The sequence below is a fragment of the Rhinatrema bivittatum genome, chromosome 17 (assembly GCF_901001135.1).
Source record: "Rhinatrema bivittatum chromosome 17, aRhiBiv1.1, whole genome shotgun sequence".
NCBI classification, from domain to species: domain Eukaryota; kingdom Metazoa; phylum Chordata; class Amphibia; order Gymnophiona; family Rhinatrematidae; genus Rhinatrema; species Rhinatrema bivittatum.
In genome coordinates, this window is record NC_042631.1 from 598,126 (window position 1) to 617,532 (window position 19,407).

At 43.1% G+C, this 19,407-nt stretch overlaps 1 protein-coding gene across 6 annotated transcripts in view; it reads right to left on the reverse strand.

The window, feature by feature from the left end:
• Nucleotides 1-18,101, reverse strand: part of ATG13 (autophagy related 13) — a 65,462-nt gene extending 47,361 nt beyond the window's left edge. Inside the window, exons 1-5 of one of the 6 annotated variants that reach the window (XM_029582365.1) lie at nucleotides 17,867-18,097; nucleotides 9,636-9,694; nucleotides 6,114-6,195; nucleotides 4,339-4,421; nucleotides 2,298-2,421 (exon numbers count right to left, since the gene is read on the reverse strand). In XM_029582365.1, the coding sequence (XP_029438225.1) occupies nucleotides 2,298-2,384 (87 nt within the window). In that variant the 5' untranslated portion in view covers nucleotides 2,385-2,421; nucleotides 4,339-4,421; nucleotides 6,114-6,195; nucleotides 9,636-9,694; nucleotides 17,867-18,097. Of the gene's footprint in view, nucleotides 1-2,297; nucleotides 2,422-4,338; nucleotides 4,422-6,113; nucleotides 6,196-9,635; nucleotides 9,695-17,866 lie in introns of all 6 variants that reach the window. The other 5 variants (XM_029582368.1, XM_029582364.1, XM_029582370.1 and 2 more) reach the window with 5 other exon arrangements.
• Between the last annotated feature and the right edge of the window lie 1,306 nt (nucleotides 18,102-19,407).

The window sequence follows — 19,407 nt, forward strand, 5'->3', positions numbered from 1 at the left end:
AATACATACCGAGGATATTGAACCGCAGAAATCTCTGATAGACGAGTCTGATTCCTATGAGCAAGAATGCCCGGTCAGATCTAGAGACCACCAAGAACTCTCTCCCCTTGCAGACTGCTGCAATGACTGAATGGAGAGTTTCTATATGAAATCAAGGAACCTTGAGAGCAACGTTTCTTCAAATTCAGAATTGGATGAAAAAGTTCCTTTCTTCTTTGGAACCACAAAATAAATGGAGTAACATCCTGTTCCTCTTGCTTCCAAGAGAATGGGAATGGCGGCTCCAAGTATCTGAAGATGATGATCAAGGGTCTGCTGCATCACCATCTCCTTTCCATTGAGACACAAGGGGAGATCATGAACAGGTCCTTTAGAGGACGAGCAAATCTAAAGCATAATCTTGCTTTATCATGTTAAGACCCACTGGTCAGTAGTGACTTTGGCCCACTCATAAAAAAAAAACAAACCCAAAAAAAATACTACAAAAAGAAATCCATGCCAGTTGTCAGTCCATCAAGAGGTCTGAACAAACAAATGTCCCGCCAAACTCTTCTCCTAGTCTATTGCTGTTGACTCTTAGCCCAAGGAAAACATTTCATTCTGCTGGTATGGCAAGGAGAGGCTAAACCCTCCTTTTGGCAATGGCGCAATGCAATACATTCCATGATGTATATGGACTCTATGGCAGCGCGTTCCTCATACCAAGCTAGACTTACATTTCTAAAGATTTGGGGATGATATATCAACTCTCTTTCCCATCGGGCCAGAAGCCTTATTTTGAACTCCCTTTAAAACCGATAGCAATGGACTCTGTGCAAAGTTTATGGGTTAGGGGAGGGTGGGGATATAAGACAGAGAATAGAAACCCTCCTTTTGGTTGAGTGTACAAGAGTACAACACTCAGCCAGTCACAAAGTTTGAATCACAGGTTAACACTTATGGTCTTAGATCATCAATGATTGGATATGTTGGTAAAGTTCGGGATTTTACATATGCCTGGTTGTAACTGGGAATTATACACTCTGTATGTATATTGAAAAATTCAATAAACAGGTTTGAACTAAACTAGCTTTCTTCTAAACTTTATGAAAAAGACCCTGAGGTTGAAGATTAGCAGCAGGTTTCACCAACTGCTCCTGGAGGCAAGGGAAGTGGATCCAGCAGTTGTCTGCCTCCTGGCGAGGAGGGGAAAGACTGAGCACCAAGGGTCCCCAACACCAACCCCACCAGGATCTACCAACCCTCCTGGGAGAAAACTCCTCTACACTGCACTATAGGTACCGAACTGCAGTTTTGCACTTCTTCCCATTTGCTGGAGACAGAGAAATACTGAAGGACTGCAGGTGGCACACTGGGTTATGTAACAGTGTCTGCGAAACTTTCTGAGACCATCTGCTGGGGGGGCAAAACCCAGGAGTCTGAAGTGATCTGGATACATACAGTTGATTATATCTGTCACATTATTTTCTACCCTTATAAATCTCCTATTCCTTTTATTTTGATTCATCATGCTATAAACAGGAACTGATAAAGACTGGTCCTGTCACAGAATATCTCAAGAACTAATGAAGGCCAGTTTTATGCTTTTCCCCCTCATATCCTGCCATGACTGGTGGCCAATATTGCTGCAGTCTATAAGATAGTATAAAAGGCAAAGAACAAGAGCAAAGACAAGATAAGGCCACTCTGCAAAGTCACTGTCATATCGATCTGAAGAACTCCTGCTGCAAGCCTGGCCAGCTCAATTCATGAACATATAAGTGTAGTAGGTGCAGAATAATTTGGTACAATATGCATGTCTCTCCACGGAGACCCTGAAAGAAATTGCATATGTGCATATATTATATATATGCATTTATTTTATTATTATCTTTATGAAATGACCTATTCCTAGCATTTCAATGATGTACAGTTTTCATTAAATACTGACATCTAATGCATCCAAATTAAACACAAAAAAATGACCAAAACCACAACATTTAAAATAAGCATAAAACAAGACAATTAAAGTAACAAACATAAAATTATATATAAGTGATGAGTGCTCCTCTTTAAAGCAGAACTTATAATTAACAGCATTATTGTGATTACAATAAATTATTAATGAAATTTTATACCTGTAATTTTCACAAATAAAAAACCCCTTTTTACACATGCACTGCACAAGAAGTTCAGCAGAACAGGACAAAAAATATAGTGAAAGCAGCATTTTTAAGTTTATCAAAGTAGAAAGGAAGAGAGAAACAATAGAAAAAGATGTAAGTTTCCAGCTGCTCTGATCTGTGGAATGTGCTCACCTCAGAGGTTTTGAGTGAAATCTCCACGCACATTGAAGCGACCAACAGCAGGCAGTTGCCCTGCCAGAGCTTTCTTCTTCGCTTCATGAGTTACCTCTGGTATATCTTTAATGGCCAAATTAAACTGCAACATGAAAATATGGAAGTTACTAAAGATATGGTTTGTCTTTAGTCCAAAAGAATCAGTGGGGGGGCTGATGAAGCGATACAGGTAACCTGCACCCCAGACGCCCAGCGCTGAAGGTCTGCTGAATGGAAGGCAACAGGGAAGAAAGATGAGTAGAACGCTCTTTCCCTCGGAGCTTTCTTTTACATTCATGACCTTCTCTGAGGAACCTGCTACTACTTTCTCAGACAGAGTCAGCCTTTGGCATTTTGGGTTACACAAGAGAACAGGCCAGCATAAGCTGCTTCTATGTCACTTTTCACTGTTTGCTCACTAGTAATTTTCTGTTATTGTTCTTGCTGAATATTTGATCACATCCTTGACACCCTAGTCCTAAACAGTACTTAAAATAAGCGGCATTCCAGGGAGGATAATTCCAGCCTTTAGGAGCTGCACAAGAGCTCTCATGCAGCATATGCAAATAATTTAACACAGTAACACGGCAAATGAAGGCAGAAAAGGGCCACAAACAACCTACCAGTCTGCCTAGTTATTCCTCTACTCACTGTTATGGATATATCCCAAGTGCCAGCCATAGAGCAAAACCACTTGTACAATATTCCTCCTCATGCAAGCATATGCAAATTATCAATTTATATAAAAAATATAAGGATTAACAATTGATATGAATTAACTAGATCTGACTACATTTCATGTAGCACAAATCAGTGACCTGCAAAGGTAGATTAGTCAGAGATACCTAACCATAACTGAGCAATAAGGGGGCAAGAAGGGGAGGAGGGTGAGATAACAGGTGGAAAGGAAGTGAGAGAGAGATGGAAGGAAGAAGAGAAAAAGATCAGAAACAATTAAACAGTAAAAATCGAGGGGGCAAGGTCAGACAGAGCGATAAACACAAGGAATGAGAATTACTGAGTCAATATCACTATTTCATGGGTGTCCAACTCCAGTGCTCGACAACCACAAACAGGCCAGCTTTTCAGGATATCTACCGTATTTTTCGCTCTATAAGACGCACCTAGGATTCAGGGGGAAAATTAAAAAAAAATTTTTTGTGCTAAACCGGCTCTGTCCCGGGCGTCTGTGCGTCTTATGGAGCAAATTAGGGGAGTGCATAACTTTTTTTTTTCCTCCCCATTTTGATTTCGGGTCTGGGGAGGGCCTTTTCAGCCCACTCCCCAGATCAGAAAACTTATCTTTCTCTGGGAACCCCCCCCAAAAAAAACAAACCCCATCCCAACCCTTTAAATTAACAACCCCCACCCTCCTGACCCCCCCCAAGACCTGCCAAAAGTCCCTGGTGGTCCAGTGGGTCCAGAAGTGGTCCGGAGCGATCTCCTGGGCTTGGGCCGTCGGCTGCCAGTAATCAAAATGGCGCCGACGGCCTTTGCCCTTACTATGTCACAGGGGCTACCGCTGCCATGGTCACCCCCAGTGACATAGTAGGGCAAAGGGCCGTCGGCGCCATTTTGATTACTGGCAACCGACGGCCCAAGCCCAGTAGATAGCTCCGGACCCCCACTGGACCACCAAGGACTTTTGGCAGGTCTTGGGGGGGGGGGTCAGGAGGGTGAGGGGTTGTAGTAAGTTAAGTTGGCAGGTCTTGGGGGAGTCAGGAGGGTGGGGGGGTTTTATTAGATTTTTAGTTTGTTTTGTTTTTTTATATTCGCTCCATAAGACACACATTACATTTTCCCCCCACTTTTGGGGGGAAAAAAAGTGCATCTTATGGAGCGAAAAATACGGTACAATGAATATGTATGAGATAGATTTGCATACAATGGAGGCAATGCATGCATATTCATTATGGATATCCTGAAAAGCTGGCCTGTTTGTGGCTCTCGAGGAGCAGAGCTGGCCACCCCTGCACTAGTTACTCATTGTGTTTCTGCTATATAATAAGTATGCAGTTACCCAATCAGAGCCGGTAGGGGAGGAAGAGGATCGGGGTACAGATTTTCTCTCCAAGCCGCGCTTGGACAATCACTTGGGACAGTCTAGAAATAAAAAAAGCAAACCACATAGACATGGTAGTCTGGTCCATAAGCCTTTGGAAGGAGATGCATGCTGTAGGCCTGGCTCTCATTTACACCAGGATCCCTCAAAAGAAACAGACTCACCTGGAGGACATTCCTGACAATCGTTCACTGCTGCTCCCGTCATCAGTGGGAGTGGGAAAAGATTGGACACTGCTGATGTGACTCAGTGTTCAGGCTACACTTGCACTGTTCCCGTGACCTTCTGCACTCAGACACTATCCCTCCTCTAGCCCATGGTCTCCTTCTTTCAACCCCTGCACAGGTCAACGTGAACGGTACTTTTCCACCTCTGTCTCTGCACACACCTCTCCAATGCAGTACAAATAATGTAGCATATTGGCATGGAGAGGTTCTTGCCGGTAACCACCAGCAAAAAAGTGTTCCCCTGATGCAGGCACGATGTGGTACCAGAACGCTGCAGCGTCGGGAGATACTTTTTGACTGGGCGACGCTTTCATCTTATTTACGACTTGAGATCGTAAGGCACTATTTCCAGGATATAAAGGAGAGTACCATCGTCTTTGAACCGATACCCATCCCTAACCCCTCTTAACCCAGTTATGTTTGTATCTAAATATTTGCAAAGGTTACAAGCTGTACCTACGTCAAGCTCGGTTTTCATTATTTATTTATGGGTACACTGTTATGAACTAGTGATTTTCACATGGAATGATGGTATATAAAACACACAAATAATAAATAAATGGGCAACGGCCTCCGGTCCCAGAGCACCATCGCCACTTCCATGATTAAATCAGCGGATCCAGGTCACAGCAACAACTGAAAATTTTAGATTGGGCCTCAAGCAGTCCTTGTGTGCTGACAGAGCCTGCAGTGCCTCAGCCCCTCCCTCTTGCATGGGGCAGGCCATGTAGGCTGCTCATGGACCCTAGGCTGAAACTGACCTGTGACTTGGAGGGGGGGGAATACCCTGGGAGGGATCATCCCCCACCTCTGCTAGGAGCGCATCACTTTAATCTGGTCCTGACCGCTGTTGTCCTGCAGCCGAGGACACGTTTGAGGTACACAGATGCTGTAGGCATTGGTTGTATTATTAATCTAGTCTATAGCCACCGTATGATACATAGTGAGCTAGATATTTAATGACTGAAGGAGCAATCATTTTGTAAACATACAAAGCTATTCCCTTTAAAATAATATATAATATTCAAACATTAACCATTATGCACTTATGCTGTCACAATTAAAACTGTATAATATGCAAAACTATCATGAATTTCTCTATGAATTGATTACATCTGTTAAACTTGACCATCATTCTCTCCCCCATGATGCACATACATCTTCCCAACTTTTTAAGTGAAGCTCTAACATTTTCTTCAAAGCAGTTTACAGAGAGATAAAGCTTTTTCCATACTAGTAACATCCTAAAACATTATCCAAAAATACAAAGGCTTTTCAAACAAACTAGATTACTTAGAACTTTCTAGGGACTGATGACTATCAAATACATATCCAGCAAGATCATATATGCAATAACACTGACAAGTTTACCCTTAGCAGGAACCCTTCATCTTTCCCCGCAGACAAAGGCAATTATTAGATGAAAGAGAGGGAGAGAAAAAGAAGTAAAATTGCCTCCATAAGACCCTGCCATCTCCTCCCTCCCCATAACAAAAAAAAAATTACCTTCAAAGCAAAAAACTTGATGAACTTATCCAGGTCTTTCCTATCCTGAGAGCTGAGATCAGTATCCATGGCATCGGTAAATCTGCAAGGAAGCACATACAAGGATTGCAAACCTTCCATGCAAGCTAGGGGCAGAAAAGTACAGGCTATGGAGTGGAGTTTTAGAAATCCACTCAGCTGCTAACTTGCTCAAATTACCTCAGTTACCTTTAACCAGAATGTCTGTGGTACCTAACTGGCTAACTCTGCAGCTGAAAATCGTTATTTGTACGACCATAGTCGTGGGGTTAAATGTATCTGATTAGCGCTGAAAATCCACACTGATCAGCCTAAACCAAAAATATACCCTAGGGAAGAGCTTTGGCCTTGTGATTTTTGTAGTCATTCAGAGGGGGACTGTGTGATCAGGGTAACTGCTAAAGTCAGCTCTCAGCGAGGACAACTGAGGAACAGGATGGGCAAAAGAGAATGAGAACAAGTTTTGGAGGGGGCATTGTTTCCCCAGCTGGCACTGCCCTTATAAAGAGGGAAAGCAACCAGTGCACCTTTTTTTTTATGACAACTGGAGTGAGAGGGGAAAAGAGGATGGAATCCCCTTGCAGGACACTTTTTTGTGTGCTGGACAGCTGACTCTGTAGGCTTATTCATATTTGTTTATGGGAGAGATGGAGTAAAGCATTGGTTATTATTTATTTATTTGCAGTTTTTATATACCGACATTTGTTTAGTAACCTCACATCGGTTCACAGATAACAGAAACATTGCAGCTGTGCGAACTGGAACAAACATATGCAACAGTGCTTTACAATAAACATTTACAATAATCAATAAACATTACAATAAACTTGTTAAAGAAAATATGCAACAGTGCTTTACAATAAACTTATTTAACCAGGGGGGGAGGAGGGGTAACAGTGGAAACAATGGAAGGGAAAAATCACATAGTGGTACATAGCAAATTCTCGCTGAACTTATGTCTATAAATAAATAGAATGAGTTTTATAAAACACAATTGGAAAAGAGAGAAGCTGGGTCTGAGAGAAAGAAATAGGATAGAGGTCTTATGTCCAACTGAAATACAATAGATAGGAGTAGTTGTGGTAAGAGAAAACGGGGCATGGTCTTGCTTGTTAGGTGCTAGTGAGAGGGAAGGGATTGGGGCCATTGCTTGTGGAAAGGGGTTCTGCTCCTGCAATTTTTTAAAGATTATTTCTTGTGCTAGTGGAAGGGAAGGGGTTTGGGGGGAGAGGGACTGAGGCAGGTTTGCTCAGTCTTTAGTTTTGGTGCTAAGTGGCTAAGCCAAGCTTGGGAACGCAGCCACATTACAAACTTTCACCAGCCAGATGTAATGTGCTTCACTCCTGCTAACTTTAGCACAGCTATTTTACCCACCAGGCGAACCTGCTTAACTTTCTTTGCTTAGCACTAAATATCAGTGCCACCTCTATTTATCTGGATACACTTTGTGCAGGTAATGAGTTACCTGGATAAAATGTAATCAGCGGGCGGGAGGAAATATTTAAATCTCAGGTTTTTTAGCTGAACAAGCCCTACAACTAAGGTAACCAGACTCACCTCTGGCTCTGTGGGATGGGAGCTGCCCACCCCTGCCATCACAGCTTGCCTTACAATTTAGTTTGCATACGTACGCAGGCAGTCCCAGGACAGCCTCTGTTGACATTGTGGAAAAGCTCAAGGCTAAATAAACACAAAAACTTAGGGCCAGATGTACAAAACTATTTTCCTACAGAAACAAAATATAAAGAATTTGTTAGTACATCTGGCTCTAAATGTGTTATTCCCCCCAAGCAAAATATGAGCTACTGGGCTATAACCACGGGTTCTCTCATTTTCTTCCAGAGCATTTCCAGGGAATATATAATGGCAATAAAAAATAATAAAGAGAATGCCAGCTCTATTATAAAGAAAGGCTAAACAGGTTACAGCTCTTTGGCATGGAGAAGAAATGAGAGCGAGCTTTATGAAATTAGGGGAGGAGTAGAACAGGTGGATGGGGCATGGTCACTCACCCATTCAAATTGTACTAAGACCATGAAACCAACATAGCAGATTTATAACAAATTGGAGAAAACACAATCAAGCTGTGAAATGTATTGCTAGAGGACACGGTCAAGGCATCTAGTATAGCTGTACATAAGAACATAAGAAATTGCCATGCTGGGTCAGACCAAGGGTCCATCAAGCTCAGCATCCTGTTTCCAACAGAGGCCAAAACCAGGCCACAAGAACCTGGCAATTACCCAAACACTAAGAAGATCCCATGCTACTGATGCAATTAATAGCAGTGGCTATTCCCTAAGTAAAATTGATTAATAGCCATTAATGGACTTCTCCTACAAGAACTTATCCAAACCTTTTTTGAACCCAGCTACACTAACTGCACAAGTTAGCCAAGAAAACTTTAGAAAGCCATAAATTATTCGTAGGAGTGAGCAACAAGGAAGGGATCTATTGCTTGGACTCTGCCACTGTGGCTCAGCATGGCCCTTCTTACAATCATTATCCTCTAGTGAGAAAGCAGAGAATATCCATGAAGTATCGGATCTGCCCTCTGTTACAGACAGGCCCATTCTGTAAGAAGCATGGGAGAACGGGTGCTCCGTGCCACCCCTCCTGAGCGTGCGTTCCCGTATTTAAATGAGGCGCTAGGGACGAGTATGTGGCCCTAGTGCCTCCTTGGTCCAGAAGTGGCTCTGTCAGCGGGTTCAGGAAACAGAGGCTCAATTTTACGAGCATCAACTTTCCGAACCCGCTGATAGTGAGAGCTTAGGGAAACAGACACCAGTAAAACCGAGCATCCGTTCTCCTAACCGGACCAGCCCACACATTCTCTTTTTTTTTTTTTTTATAACATTTTTGGTTCCTCCAACTTAATATTGCTAGGTTATGCCCTTGGGTAGCCATTAATTTCTGAGCGTAAAATGCGTGGATTGGCTGCACATTTTACTTTCACTATCTTGAGTGACTAATTAATAGCCTCATCAACATGCATTTCCATGAGATGAGCGTTAATTTCCTGGGGATTTGGCCACACGTTTTCGATGCGCTAAACACCTTACAATATAAGGGGTGGTGGACACTCGTTGAAAATATGCAGCCAATCACGTGTTAAAGAGTGCGTACTGCCATGCGCACTTTACAGAATCAGCCCGAGAGTTATTAAACTGGATTACATTACTCTGAGCAAAATCCAATATTTATTTGTATTTGTTTTTATATACCAACATTCACCCAAGGGTATATCACGTCAGTTTACATAAAATCTAGTGAGATAGAGTGACAACAGGTTGAGACACTGTAAAATTACATTGAGACAGTGTAAAAATGTGGGAAATACACATTAATTACAGGATCTCCCTCTGCCTGGCAGTGATGATCAAGGACACCTGAAAAAATGAGGCAACAATGGGGTTTCCTAATATCCTGTAGCAATTATTAGAATAATGATGCGGCACAGGCAGACCGGGTACAGTATTTATTACCTGCCCCTCCATAGCTCACCTTGTCCAGATCCAAGCTCAAGGTGCGTGGAGGAGTATCCTCCTGGTTAGAGCAGCGGGCTGCAAAATAAGAAAGCCAGGCTTCAAATCCCACTGCTGCTTCTTCTGACCTTAGGCAGGTCATTTCACCCTCCATTCCCTCAGGTACAAACTTACAGGCTGATACAGTATGGACGTGCTGAAGAAAGCACAGCTCCCCCTCCTGGACGCGCAATACATAATGCAAATGAGAGACTGCGCTATATGGAGGTGCTAGGGACGATTACACACCCCTAGCGCCTCCCTGGCCCCGGAGAGGTGGCTGTCAGCGGCTTTGAAAAATGGATAACCTGACCTGCTGGCACTTTTTTTTTTTTACCTTTTGGTTCTGCTACAATATTAAGTTGGAGGATGTACAGAAAAGTAGTATTTTCTGATTTTCTGTACACTTTTTCAGGTTGCATAAGAACATAAGAAATTGCCATGCTGGGTCAGACCAAGGGTCCATCAAGCCCAGCATCCTGTTTCCAACGTGGCCAATCCAGGCCATAAGAACCTGGCAATTACCCAAACACTAAGAAGATCCCATGCTACTGATGCAATTAATAGCAGTGGCTATTCCCTAAGTAAATTTGATTAATAGCAGGTAATGGACTTCTCCTCCAAGAACTTATCCAAACCTTTTTTGAACCCAGCTACACTAACTGCACTAACCACATCCTCTGGCAACAAATTTCAGAGCTTTATTGTGCGTTGAGTGAAAAAGAATTTTCTCCGATTAATCTTAAATGTGCTACTTGCTAACTTCATGGAATGCCCCCTAGTCCTTCTATTATTCAAAAGTGTAAATAGCCAAGTCACATCTACTCGTTCAAGACCTCTCATGATCTTAAAGACCTCTATCATATCCCCCCTCAGCCGTCTCTTCTCCAAGCTGAACAGCCCTAACCTCTTCAGCCTTTCTTCATAGGGGAGCTGTTCCATCCCCTTTATCATTTTGGTTGCCCTTCTCTGTACCTTCTCCATCGCAACTATATCTTTTTTGAGATGCAGCGACCAGAATTGTACACAGTATTCAAGGTGAGGTCTCACCATGGAGCGATACAGAGGCATTATGACATTTTCCGTTTTATTCACCATTCCCTTCCTAATAATTCCTAACATTGTTTGCTTTTTTGACTGCCGCAGCACACTGAACCGACGATTTTAAAGTATTATCCACTATGATGCTAGATCTTTTTCCTGGGCGGTAGCTCCTAATACGGAACCTAACATTGTGTAACTACAGCAAGGGATATTTTTCCCTATATGCATCACCTTGCACTTGTCCACATTAAATTTCATCTGCCATTTGGATGCCCAATCTTCCAGTCTTGCAAGGTCCTCCTGTAATGTATCACAATCTGCTTGTGATTTAACTACTCTGAATAATTTTGTATCATCCGCAAATTTGATAACCTCACTCGTCGTATTCCTTTCCAGATCATTTATAAATATATTGAAAAGCACCGGTCCAAGTACAGATCCCTGAGGCACTCCACTGTTTACCCTTTTCCACTGAGAAAATTGACCAATTAATCCTACTCTCTGGTTCCTGTCTTTTAACCAGTTTGTAATCCACGAAAGGACATCGCCTCCTATCCCATTTTTTAGCTTTCTTAGAAGCCTCTCATGAGGGACTTTGACAAACGCCTTCTGAAAATCCAAATACACTACATGTACCGGTTCACCTTTATCCACATGTTTATTAACCCCTTCAAAAAAATGAAGCAGATTTGTTAGGCAAGACTTCCCTTGGGTAAATCCATGTTGACTGTGTTCCAGTAAATCATGTCTTTCTATATACTCTATGATTTTGATCTTTAGAGTACTTTCCACTATTTTTCCCAGCACTGAAGTCAGGATCACTGGTCTATAGTTACCCGGATCGCCCCTGGAGCCTTTTTTAAATATTGGGGTTACATTAGCCACCCTCCAGTCTTGAGGGACAATGGATGATTTTAATGATAGGTTACAAATTTTTACTAATAGGTCTGAAATTTTATTTTTTAGTTCCTTCAATACCCTAGGATGCATACCATCCGGTCCAGGGGACTTGCTACTCTTTAGTTTGTCAATCTGGCCTACCACATCTTCCCGGATCACAGTGATTTGGTTTAGTTTGCCTGACTCATCACCCTTGAAAACCATCTGCCCATGAGACCGCCTGAGTTCTGGTGGAATGAGCTTTAACCTAAAAAGGTAATGGCTTTCCTGCCTCCACATAGACTCCCGTGACCACCTCCTTAATCCAGTGAGTATGGTAGCCCGCGAAGCTGGTTCGTCCTGCTTCCTTCCCTTGTGAAGGACAAACAGGCGGTCTGTCTTTCGGACTGGTTCTGAAACCTCCGGACACTGCACACCCACTGTCCTGGATCCAGACTCTCCCTGCTTAGAAAGTCTGCTCTGATGTTGTCTTTTCCTGCGATGTGGGAGGCTGAGATCATCTGGAGATGTAGTTCCACCCATTCCATAAGGAGGTCCATCTCCAGTGACGCTGGCTTTTAGTTCCACCCTACCAGTTGATGTAGGCTATCGTTGTTGCATTGTCTGACACTACGCGGACCACATGATCCTGAAGTATGTGGCTGAATTGTAGACACGCCAATCTGACTGCCCGGACTTCCAGGCGGTTTATGTTCCAGAAGGCCTCTTCCTTGGTCCAATGTCCCTGAGCCTTCAGTTCCTGACAGTGAGCTCCCCATCCCCGGAGGCTCGTGCCTGTCATGAGGACCAGCCAGTTCAGAGAGGGCAGGGGTACATCCCTTCCCAGATGAGCTTCCTGCACCCACCACTGGAGCCATGAGCATACTTCCATCAGTAAGTGGAGGCGAATCGAATAGTCTTGAGACTGTGGGTTCCAACGTTACAGCAGGGAGCATTGAAGTGGTCGCATGTGTGCCCTCACCCACAGCACTACTTCCAGGGTTGCTACCATCAAACTGAGAACTTGTAGATAGCTCCACACCGTTGGGCGTATCAAGCTCATCAACCAATGCACTTGGGACATCAACTTCTTTATCCGCATAGTCGGAAGGAAGACCTTGCCCTGCTTGGTGTTGAATCAGACTCTCAGATATTCCAAGGACTGGGAGGGTTTGAGACTGCTTTTGTTTAGGGTTAAGAACCAAATGAGTTCCTGAAGCAAGGAGGTCACCCTGTTGGGTCACCCAGAAACTCTCTTCCATGGACTTTTCCTGGATCAACCAGTCATCCAAGTATGGATGCTCCAAGATTCCCTCTTTTCTCAATGCTGCCGCTGCAACCACCATAATCTTGGAAAATGTTCTGGGGGTGTTGGCTAGGCCAAAGGGCAGTGCCTGGAACTGATAATGGTGACCCAGTACCGCAAAGCGTAGGAAATGTTGGTTTTCTTGATGGAATGGAATACATAGGTAAGCCTCGGATAGGTCCAGAGAGGTTAAAAACTCTCCCAATTGGGAGGTGGAGAGAAGCGGGAGCAGGTACTTCTTTTGAACAGTGAACCTATCCGGGTGAGGAGAAGCAACCTGCCCCGGTGATTGATCTCTCTATTCCAGCTGTGCATAGACTCCGCTTCGAGAGGTGTGGACGGAGGTGGACCCGGAAGTTAGATATTTAAAAAGGGTCATCAGTGGCGCACAGCAGAGCCGGCGCGCTGCTTAAGCCGCGCTCAAGGGGCGCAAGGTTAAACTGGGCTTAGCCGGGCTTCGCCGGGATTTCGCAGGGTTTAAGCTGGTTCGATATTACTTCCTTCTAAAAACATTAAATATCTCCCAGTTATCCACCAATATGAGATCCCTAAGTGAATGACGTGGAGGAATTGTGAGTCCTAGAAGTTTAAATATATTTTCATGCCTCATTCTTCCCGAAAAAGGAAGGCCAAGGAGCCAAACCTATATTGGGTCCTATGGACTCATATATCCACCGTAGGATAAATATGGAGGCAGAGAGCTCACTGAACGTAAGAAGGGGAGAAGAAGAGCCCTCCAACATTCCTGAGCTATTTATTTATTTATTTATTTAACATTTTTATATACCGGAATTCATGCAGCAAAGTTACATATCAATTCGGTTTACATTATAACTTTAAACAGGCATGACCAAAAGCAGTGCAATTACATCGAACAGGAGATTAAACTTGGGTCAAGTAAACTGGGGGTTAAATAAATAACAAACAAATAATAAAGAATATATTAAATACAGAATACATTAAAGACTGAGTGGGGTTTTAGAGAGGACCTGGCTAGATATGAAGTAGTCTGTAGTCACTGAGTCTCCGAGGGGAGATCAACACCACCAAATCCAGCCGACAGATTCCAGGTGGAGTGGGGTTCAATCGGACCACCCGGAGAGGATCGGATTGAACAACCTTTGAGGCAAGTAACCCATCTGGATGAACAGATGGAACAAAAAACTCCGATGGAGCGACTAATGAAGTCCCTGGAGGAGACTCAACTGGTTTTCCTTTGATACAATTTCAAGAACTGGTAAGACCCCAGAACTTTACCATGAAATTAATATGGGAAGCCATTAATGCTTTAAATAAAAACATGGGGGCACAAATGTCAAATTTGTTTGGGAAGATAAAGGAGGTAGAAAGTAGAGTAATGAAAACAGAGAAAGATAATTTACAGCTAAATTGTGATGTTAACTTTGTTAAGAATGAAATAAGAAAAGTTAATGATATACAAAGTGTCATGATAAAAGAAAATCAAAATATACATTATAAAGTTGAAAATTTAGAAAATGTCTCTAAATGCAAGAATATTCGTTGTATAAATTTTCCGAAGTCAAAGATTTCAACACCAATGCAGCGCTGGAGGAGATATTTAATGGAGATATTAGGCATAACAGAAGCCACATTACCTATTCTTTCGAAAATATATTTTCTTCCTCCATTGAAGAAAACCTCCAAAACTGCAGAGGGAGCTACCTCTATGCAAGAATTAAAACCAGCCCATGAGGAAGTGAATGTAAATATTTCAGAGTTGTTGGAAAGAACAGAGTCTGAATGAGTAAATCCAGCTACACTTCTTGTAACTTTTATGTTAGAGTCTGACAAGGATTGGATTTTCAGAAAATATTTCCAGAATAGGACAAAAGATTTTATGGGCTGTAAAGTCCAGATATTTCCTGATATATCCCGTCAGACTCAGAAACGTAGAAAACAATTTCTGTTATTAAGGCCCCAGGTAGTACAACTTGGAATGGTTTTTATTTTAAATATCCTTGTGAGTGCTTAATAAAATTCAATGGAAAGACATATATATTTCAACAACCAATTCATTTAACAAGTTTTCTAGAAGAGAAAGGAAAACCATTAATGAGTTCATCTCCAGAGATTACATAAAGTGCTCAGTGTAAAGAGTTTGGTCTCCCAATAATAAAAATATCCTATAGTCAAATTGCTTTGTTGGTTTATGCATTATGTATTGTATAAATTTACTTGGAAAGGTGTAAAGGATCTCATTTGAGGGCTTGATAGATAGGAATGAAGGTGGTTAATTTCTTTAATTTTCTTTTCTGTATAATGCATGGAAATGAAAATATATGTACTAATCAGAGGAATTAATGATTCAATCCTGTAATCTGTATTCAAGTGTAATACTGCTTGATGTATTAAATATATAAAATTCAATAAATATTAAATTAAAAAAACAAAAAAAAACCCTCTCCCAATTGAATGGCCATTATCGCGTGCTTAGGGTTTCCCTGCGGAAATTTCACTCGTTGATGTCGGTTGACACTCTTGAGGTCCAGGATGGGACGAAAGGAACCTTCCTTCTTGGGTACGATGAAATAGATGGAATAACGCCCCCTATTTTCCTGGGCACAGGTACTGGGATTACAGCCCTCATCCTAAGGATCCTTAACAGGGCAGTCTCCACTGCCTGCATCTTGTGCCAGGAGTGGCAAGGAGATATCATGAATATGTCCCGAGGAGTGCTGTGAAATTCCAGCACATATCCTTCTCATATGACCTCCAATAGCCATTTGTCTGAAGTGACCTCGACCCACCATTGGTAGAAGAGGGACAGTCGACCCCCTATCTCCTCGTTCCAAGGGTGAGTCATCAAATTTTCATTTGGGGGTTCAGGCCAAACCTGAACCCGAGCCTGCCTCTCTCTTGGACCTTCAGCTCCGAAAGGCAAGGCCTTGAGACCTCCCAAAGGACCGAGACCTCTGAAATTTTGTATTTCGGAATCAAACTGGCTTCTCTAGTTCTCAGCCTGCTGCGCTAATCACTAGACTACACCACCACTCCAGATGTCAGAGATCCCCCACTATTCTACAGGTTTCCCTCTATCTTATAGAGATTATTAGTGTTACTGTCATCCCGCTCATTTTTCTTTACCGACATTCGTCAGGGACATCATGCCGGTTTACATGTAACAAGGAAGACAATGTAGAAAATCAGTTACAAAAAACAAGGATGTAAAAAACTGGGAGTTGCAAACGAGAGAAACATATAGATTGGAGGAAAAGGCATGAGAATGGAAATATGAGAACTGAAACTGTAATATATACAAGAGGAAGGTAACAGAGCATCAAATTATATACGTCATTATTCCAAATATTAGGGAGCAGGTAGCTGAGAATGATCACAGTAAAATAAATATACGCAGAAAACTATAACATTGCAAATGACATAACCCAGTAAACTCCATTAATTCTGTAAATGCATTCTGTTAACGTTTGGTAAATGTATTCTGTTAAATTCCTATCGCCTTTCTCTGCTCCTAGTTGTACATTTCCCTGTTTTATTGTAACTGCAATTGTTTTCGCTTAGCACCTGTTACTTGTTCTTTTATTGTAACCTATTATCACACCCCCCTGTTTATTGTAAACCGGCATGATGTGATACCTATCACGAATGCCGGTACAGAAAAAACTTAAATAAATAAATAAAATAAATATACAGAATACACATTTCTTGGATTTGGGAATACAAGCTGAGGTGGGAAAGATTACTACGGTATGTACGGAGGTTAAGGGTAGGCTTGCTTAAATAGCCATGTTTTGAGTTTTATTTTGTACTTCTGTGCGCACTGCTCCAGTCTGAGTTCGGGTGGCATGGCGTTCCAAGCATAAGAGCCAGCAATAGTTATGGCACACTGTTTTGTGGAGTTGAGGTGTATATGTTTTGGAGAGGGTGTGTGGAAAGTACCTTTGTATGATTATCTGGTAGGTCTATGTATGTGTGGAAGTGTATTGAGTCTTTCAACCAGTGCATGTTCTGGTTGTGGAGGGCTTTGTGATAATAGTGAGAGTTTTATATGTTATACGGTGGTGTATGGAGAGCCAATGAAGATCCCTGAGTATGGGTGTGATGTGGTCGAGTTTGCGTGAATTGGTGAGTATTCTGGCAGCGGCATTCTGAAGCAACTGAAGTGGTCTAATCGAGGCTTTGGGTAAACCAAGTAGGAGGGAGTTACAATAGTCAATTTTTGACAGAATAGTGGCTTGCAAGACTGTACGGAAGTCACCAAGGTGGAGGAGAGGTCAAGTGTTGAGTTTATAGTAGCAGTCTTCCATAGTTGAGACGATTATCTACTATGATGCCTAGATCTCGTGCTTGGAGTTAGAAGGATATGTTTTGGGTGGGGAATTGTTGGAGTGATGCGGAAGTGCGATTATGAGGAGTTCAGTTTTGGATGAATTAAGGGCTAGGTTTAGGGAGGTGAGGAGGCTGTTTATAGAAGATAGTGCTTTTTCCCATATTTCAAGGGTGGAGGTGAGAATCTGCACGTCATCCACGTAGATGAAGTGGGCGAGGTCAAGTTCGACGAGGAGTTGGCAGAGGGGAAGTAAATATATATTGAATCTTGTCAGTTTTAAACCACTGATTTTCTATAATAAATGACGTCCTGTGTGTCTTGACTAGGTTGTAAGCTGCATGGAGCAGGGAATGTCTCTTATAGGCATTTTTTTTTTATAGCGCTGTGGATGTCTGGTCCCACTATAGAAGAGATTAGTAGGAGTGGAGGCAGATGGGGGGTGTGGGCTTTTCCCAGTATCCTGAATTGACGATTATAATTACTACATTACTCTCAGCAGATCAAAACAGGCTGCAGTATGCAGGGCCTGTTGGGCTTTCCGCCTAACCTGCTAGGATTCGTAGGATAAAGACAGGATCTTCAGCAGAGCCCAGCAGGGGCTCAGTTATTGCATTCATCTCAGCAGAGCCGGAGAGGGCGCAGTATCCGGGGGCCTCTGGCTCGGGGCACTCACCCTTAGCTTGTAACTGTTTCCAGCTCCATGTGCCCCCGGCCTGGGTTCGGTACAGGCGCCTCTGAAGCCGGGGCCTACCTGCTGCCGCTGCCGGGCCCAGGCCCAGCCTGACGCAGAGAAGCAGCGGAGCCCGGACGGAGGACGTGGGGCGCAGGCTCAGCCGGAAGGCGGCGGATGGCGGAAGAGCAGAGCCTCCGGCTGCGGGTCGATGCTGGGAAGAGGCAGACGTGAGCAAGAGAGCGCCGAGCTTAACGAGCGCAGTCCCGCGCGCCTGCCTGCAGCCAGCCACAGAGCCCCGAAAGCAGAGAGCGGAGCGGCGGCGCGAGCACAGCCCAGACCCCAGCAGCCAAGCGCTGAAGGCATCGATTGGGGTAATCGCTTAAAAAAAAAAAAAAAAAAAGTGCGTCCGTTTCGTTAAAATATTTTTGTTCACGTTTTGACTCCTCTGACTTAATATTGCTACGATATTAAGTAGGAGGATGTACAGAGAAGGGCAACCAAAATGATAAAGGGGATGGAACAGCTCCCCTATGAGGAAAGACTAAAGAGGTTAGGGCTGTTCAGCTTGGAGAAGAGACGGCTGAGGGGGGATATGATAGAGGTGTTTAAAATCATGAGAGGTCTAGAACGGGTAGATGTGACTCGGTTATTTACACTTTCGGATAATAGAAGGACTAGGGGGCACTCCATGAAGTTAGCAGGTAGCACATTTAAGACTAATCGGAGAAAATTCTTTATCACTCAACACACAATAAAGCTCTGGAATTTGTTGCCAGAGGATGTGGTTAGAGCAGTTAGTGTAGCTGGGTTCAAAAAAGGATTGGATAAGTTCTTGGAGGAGAAGTCCATTAACGGCTATTAATCAAGTTTACTTAGGGAATAGCCACTGCTATTAATTGCATCAGTAGCATGGAATAGACTTAGTTTTTGGGTACTTGCCAGGTACTTATGGCCTGGATTGGCCTCTGTTGGAAACAGGATGCTGGGCTTGATGGACCCTTGGTCTGACCCAGCATGGCAATTTCTTAACTACAGAAAATCCGTATTTTCTGCTTTTCTATACACTTTTTTGGGCTGCATAAAATGTGCGGATTGGCCGTACATTTTTTTTTTCGGTATCCTGGGCAAATGACTAATAGCCTCATCAACATACATTTGCAAGCGATGAGCACTATTAGTTTGGGGGGGGGGGGGCTGGATACACGTTTTCGATGCGCTTACCCCTTATCGTGTAAGGGGTAGCAGGCGCATGTTGAAAACATGCGAACAACAGAGGGTTAAGCAGAGTGCACTTTAGTTTTGGCCTGTATTATGTGTGCGGATACAGACACACACATACAGATAAATACCTATATATTTAGGGGAATAGGATTCAAACAGCAACCAACGAGAACCCTGCCTTTTACTGTCTGGGAAACTGATAGGCATGCGGGTAACCTGCACAGTGCAGCAGACACTGCTGGGAAGAATGGATGGACCATTTGGTCCTTTTCTGCCATGTTTCTATACATATGTATACACACACACACTCACACAGAGCA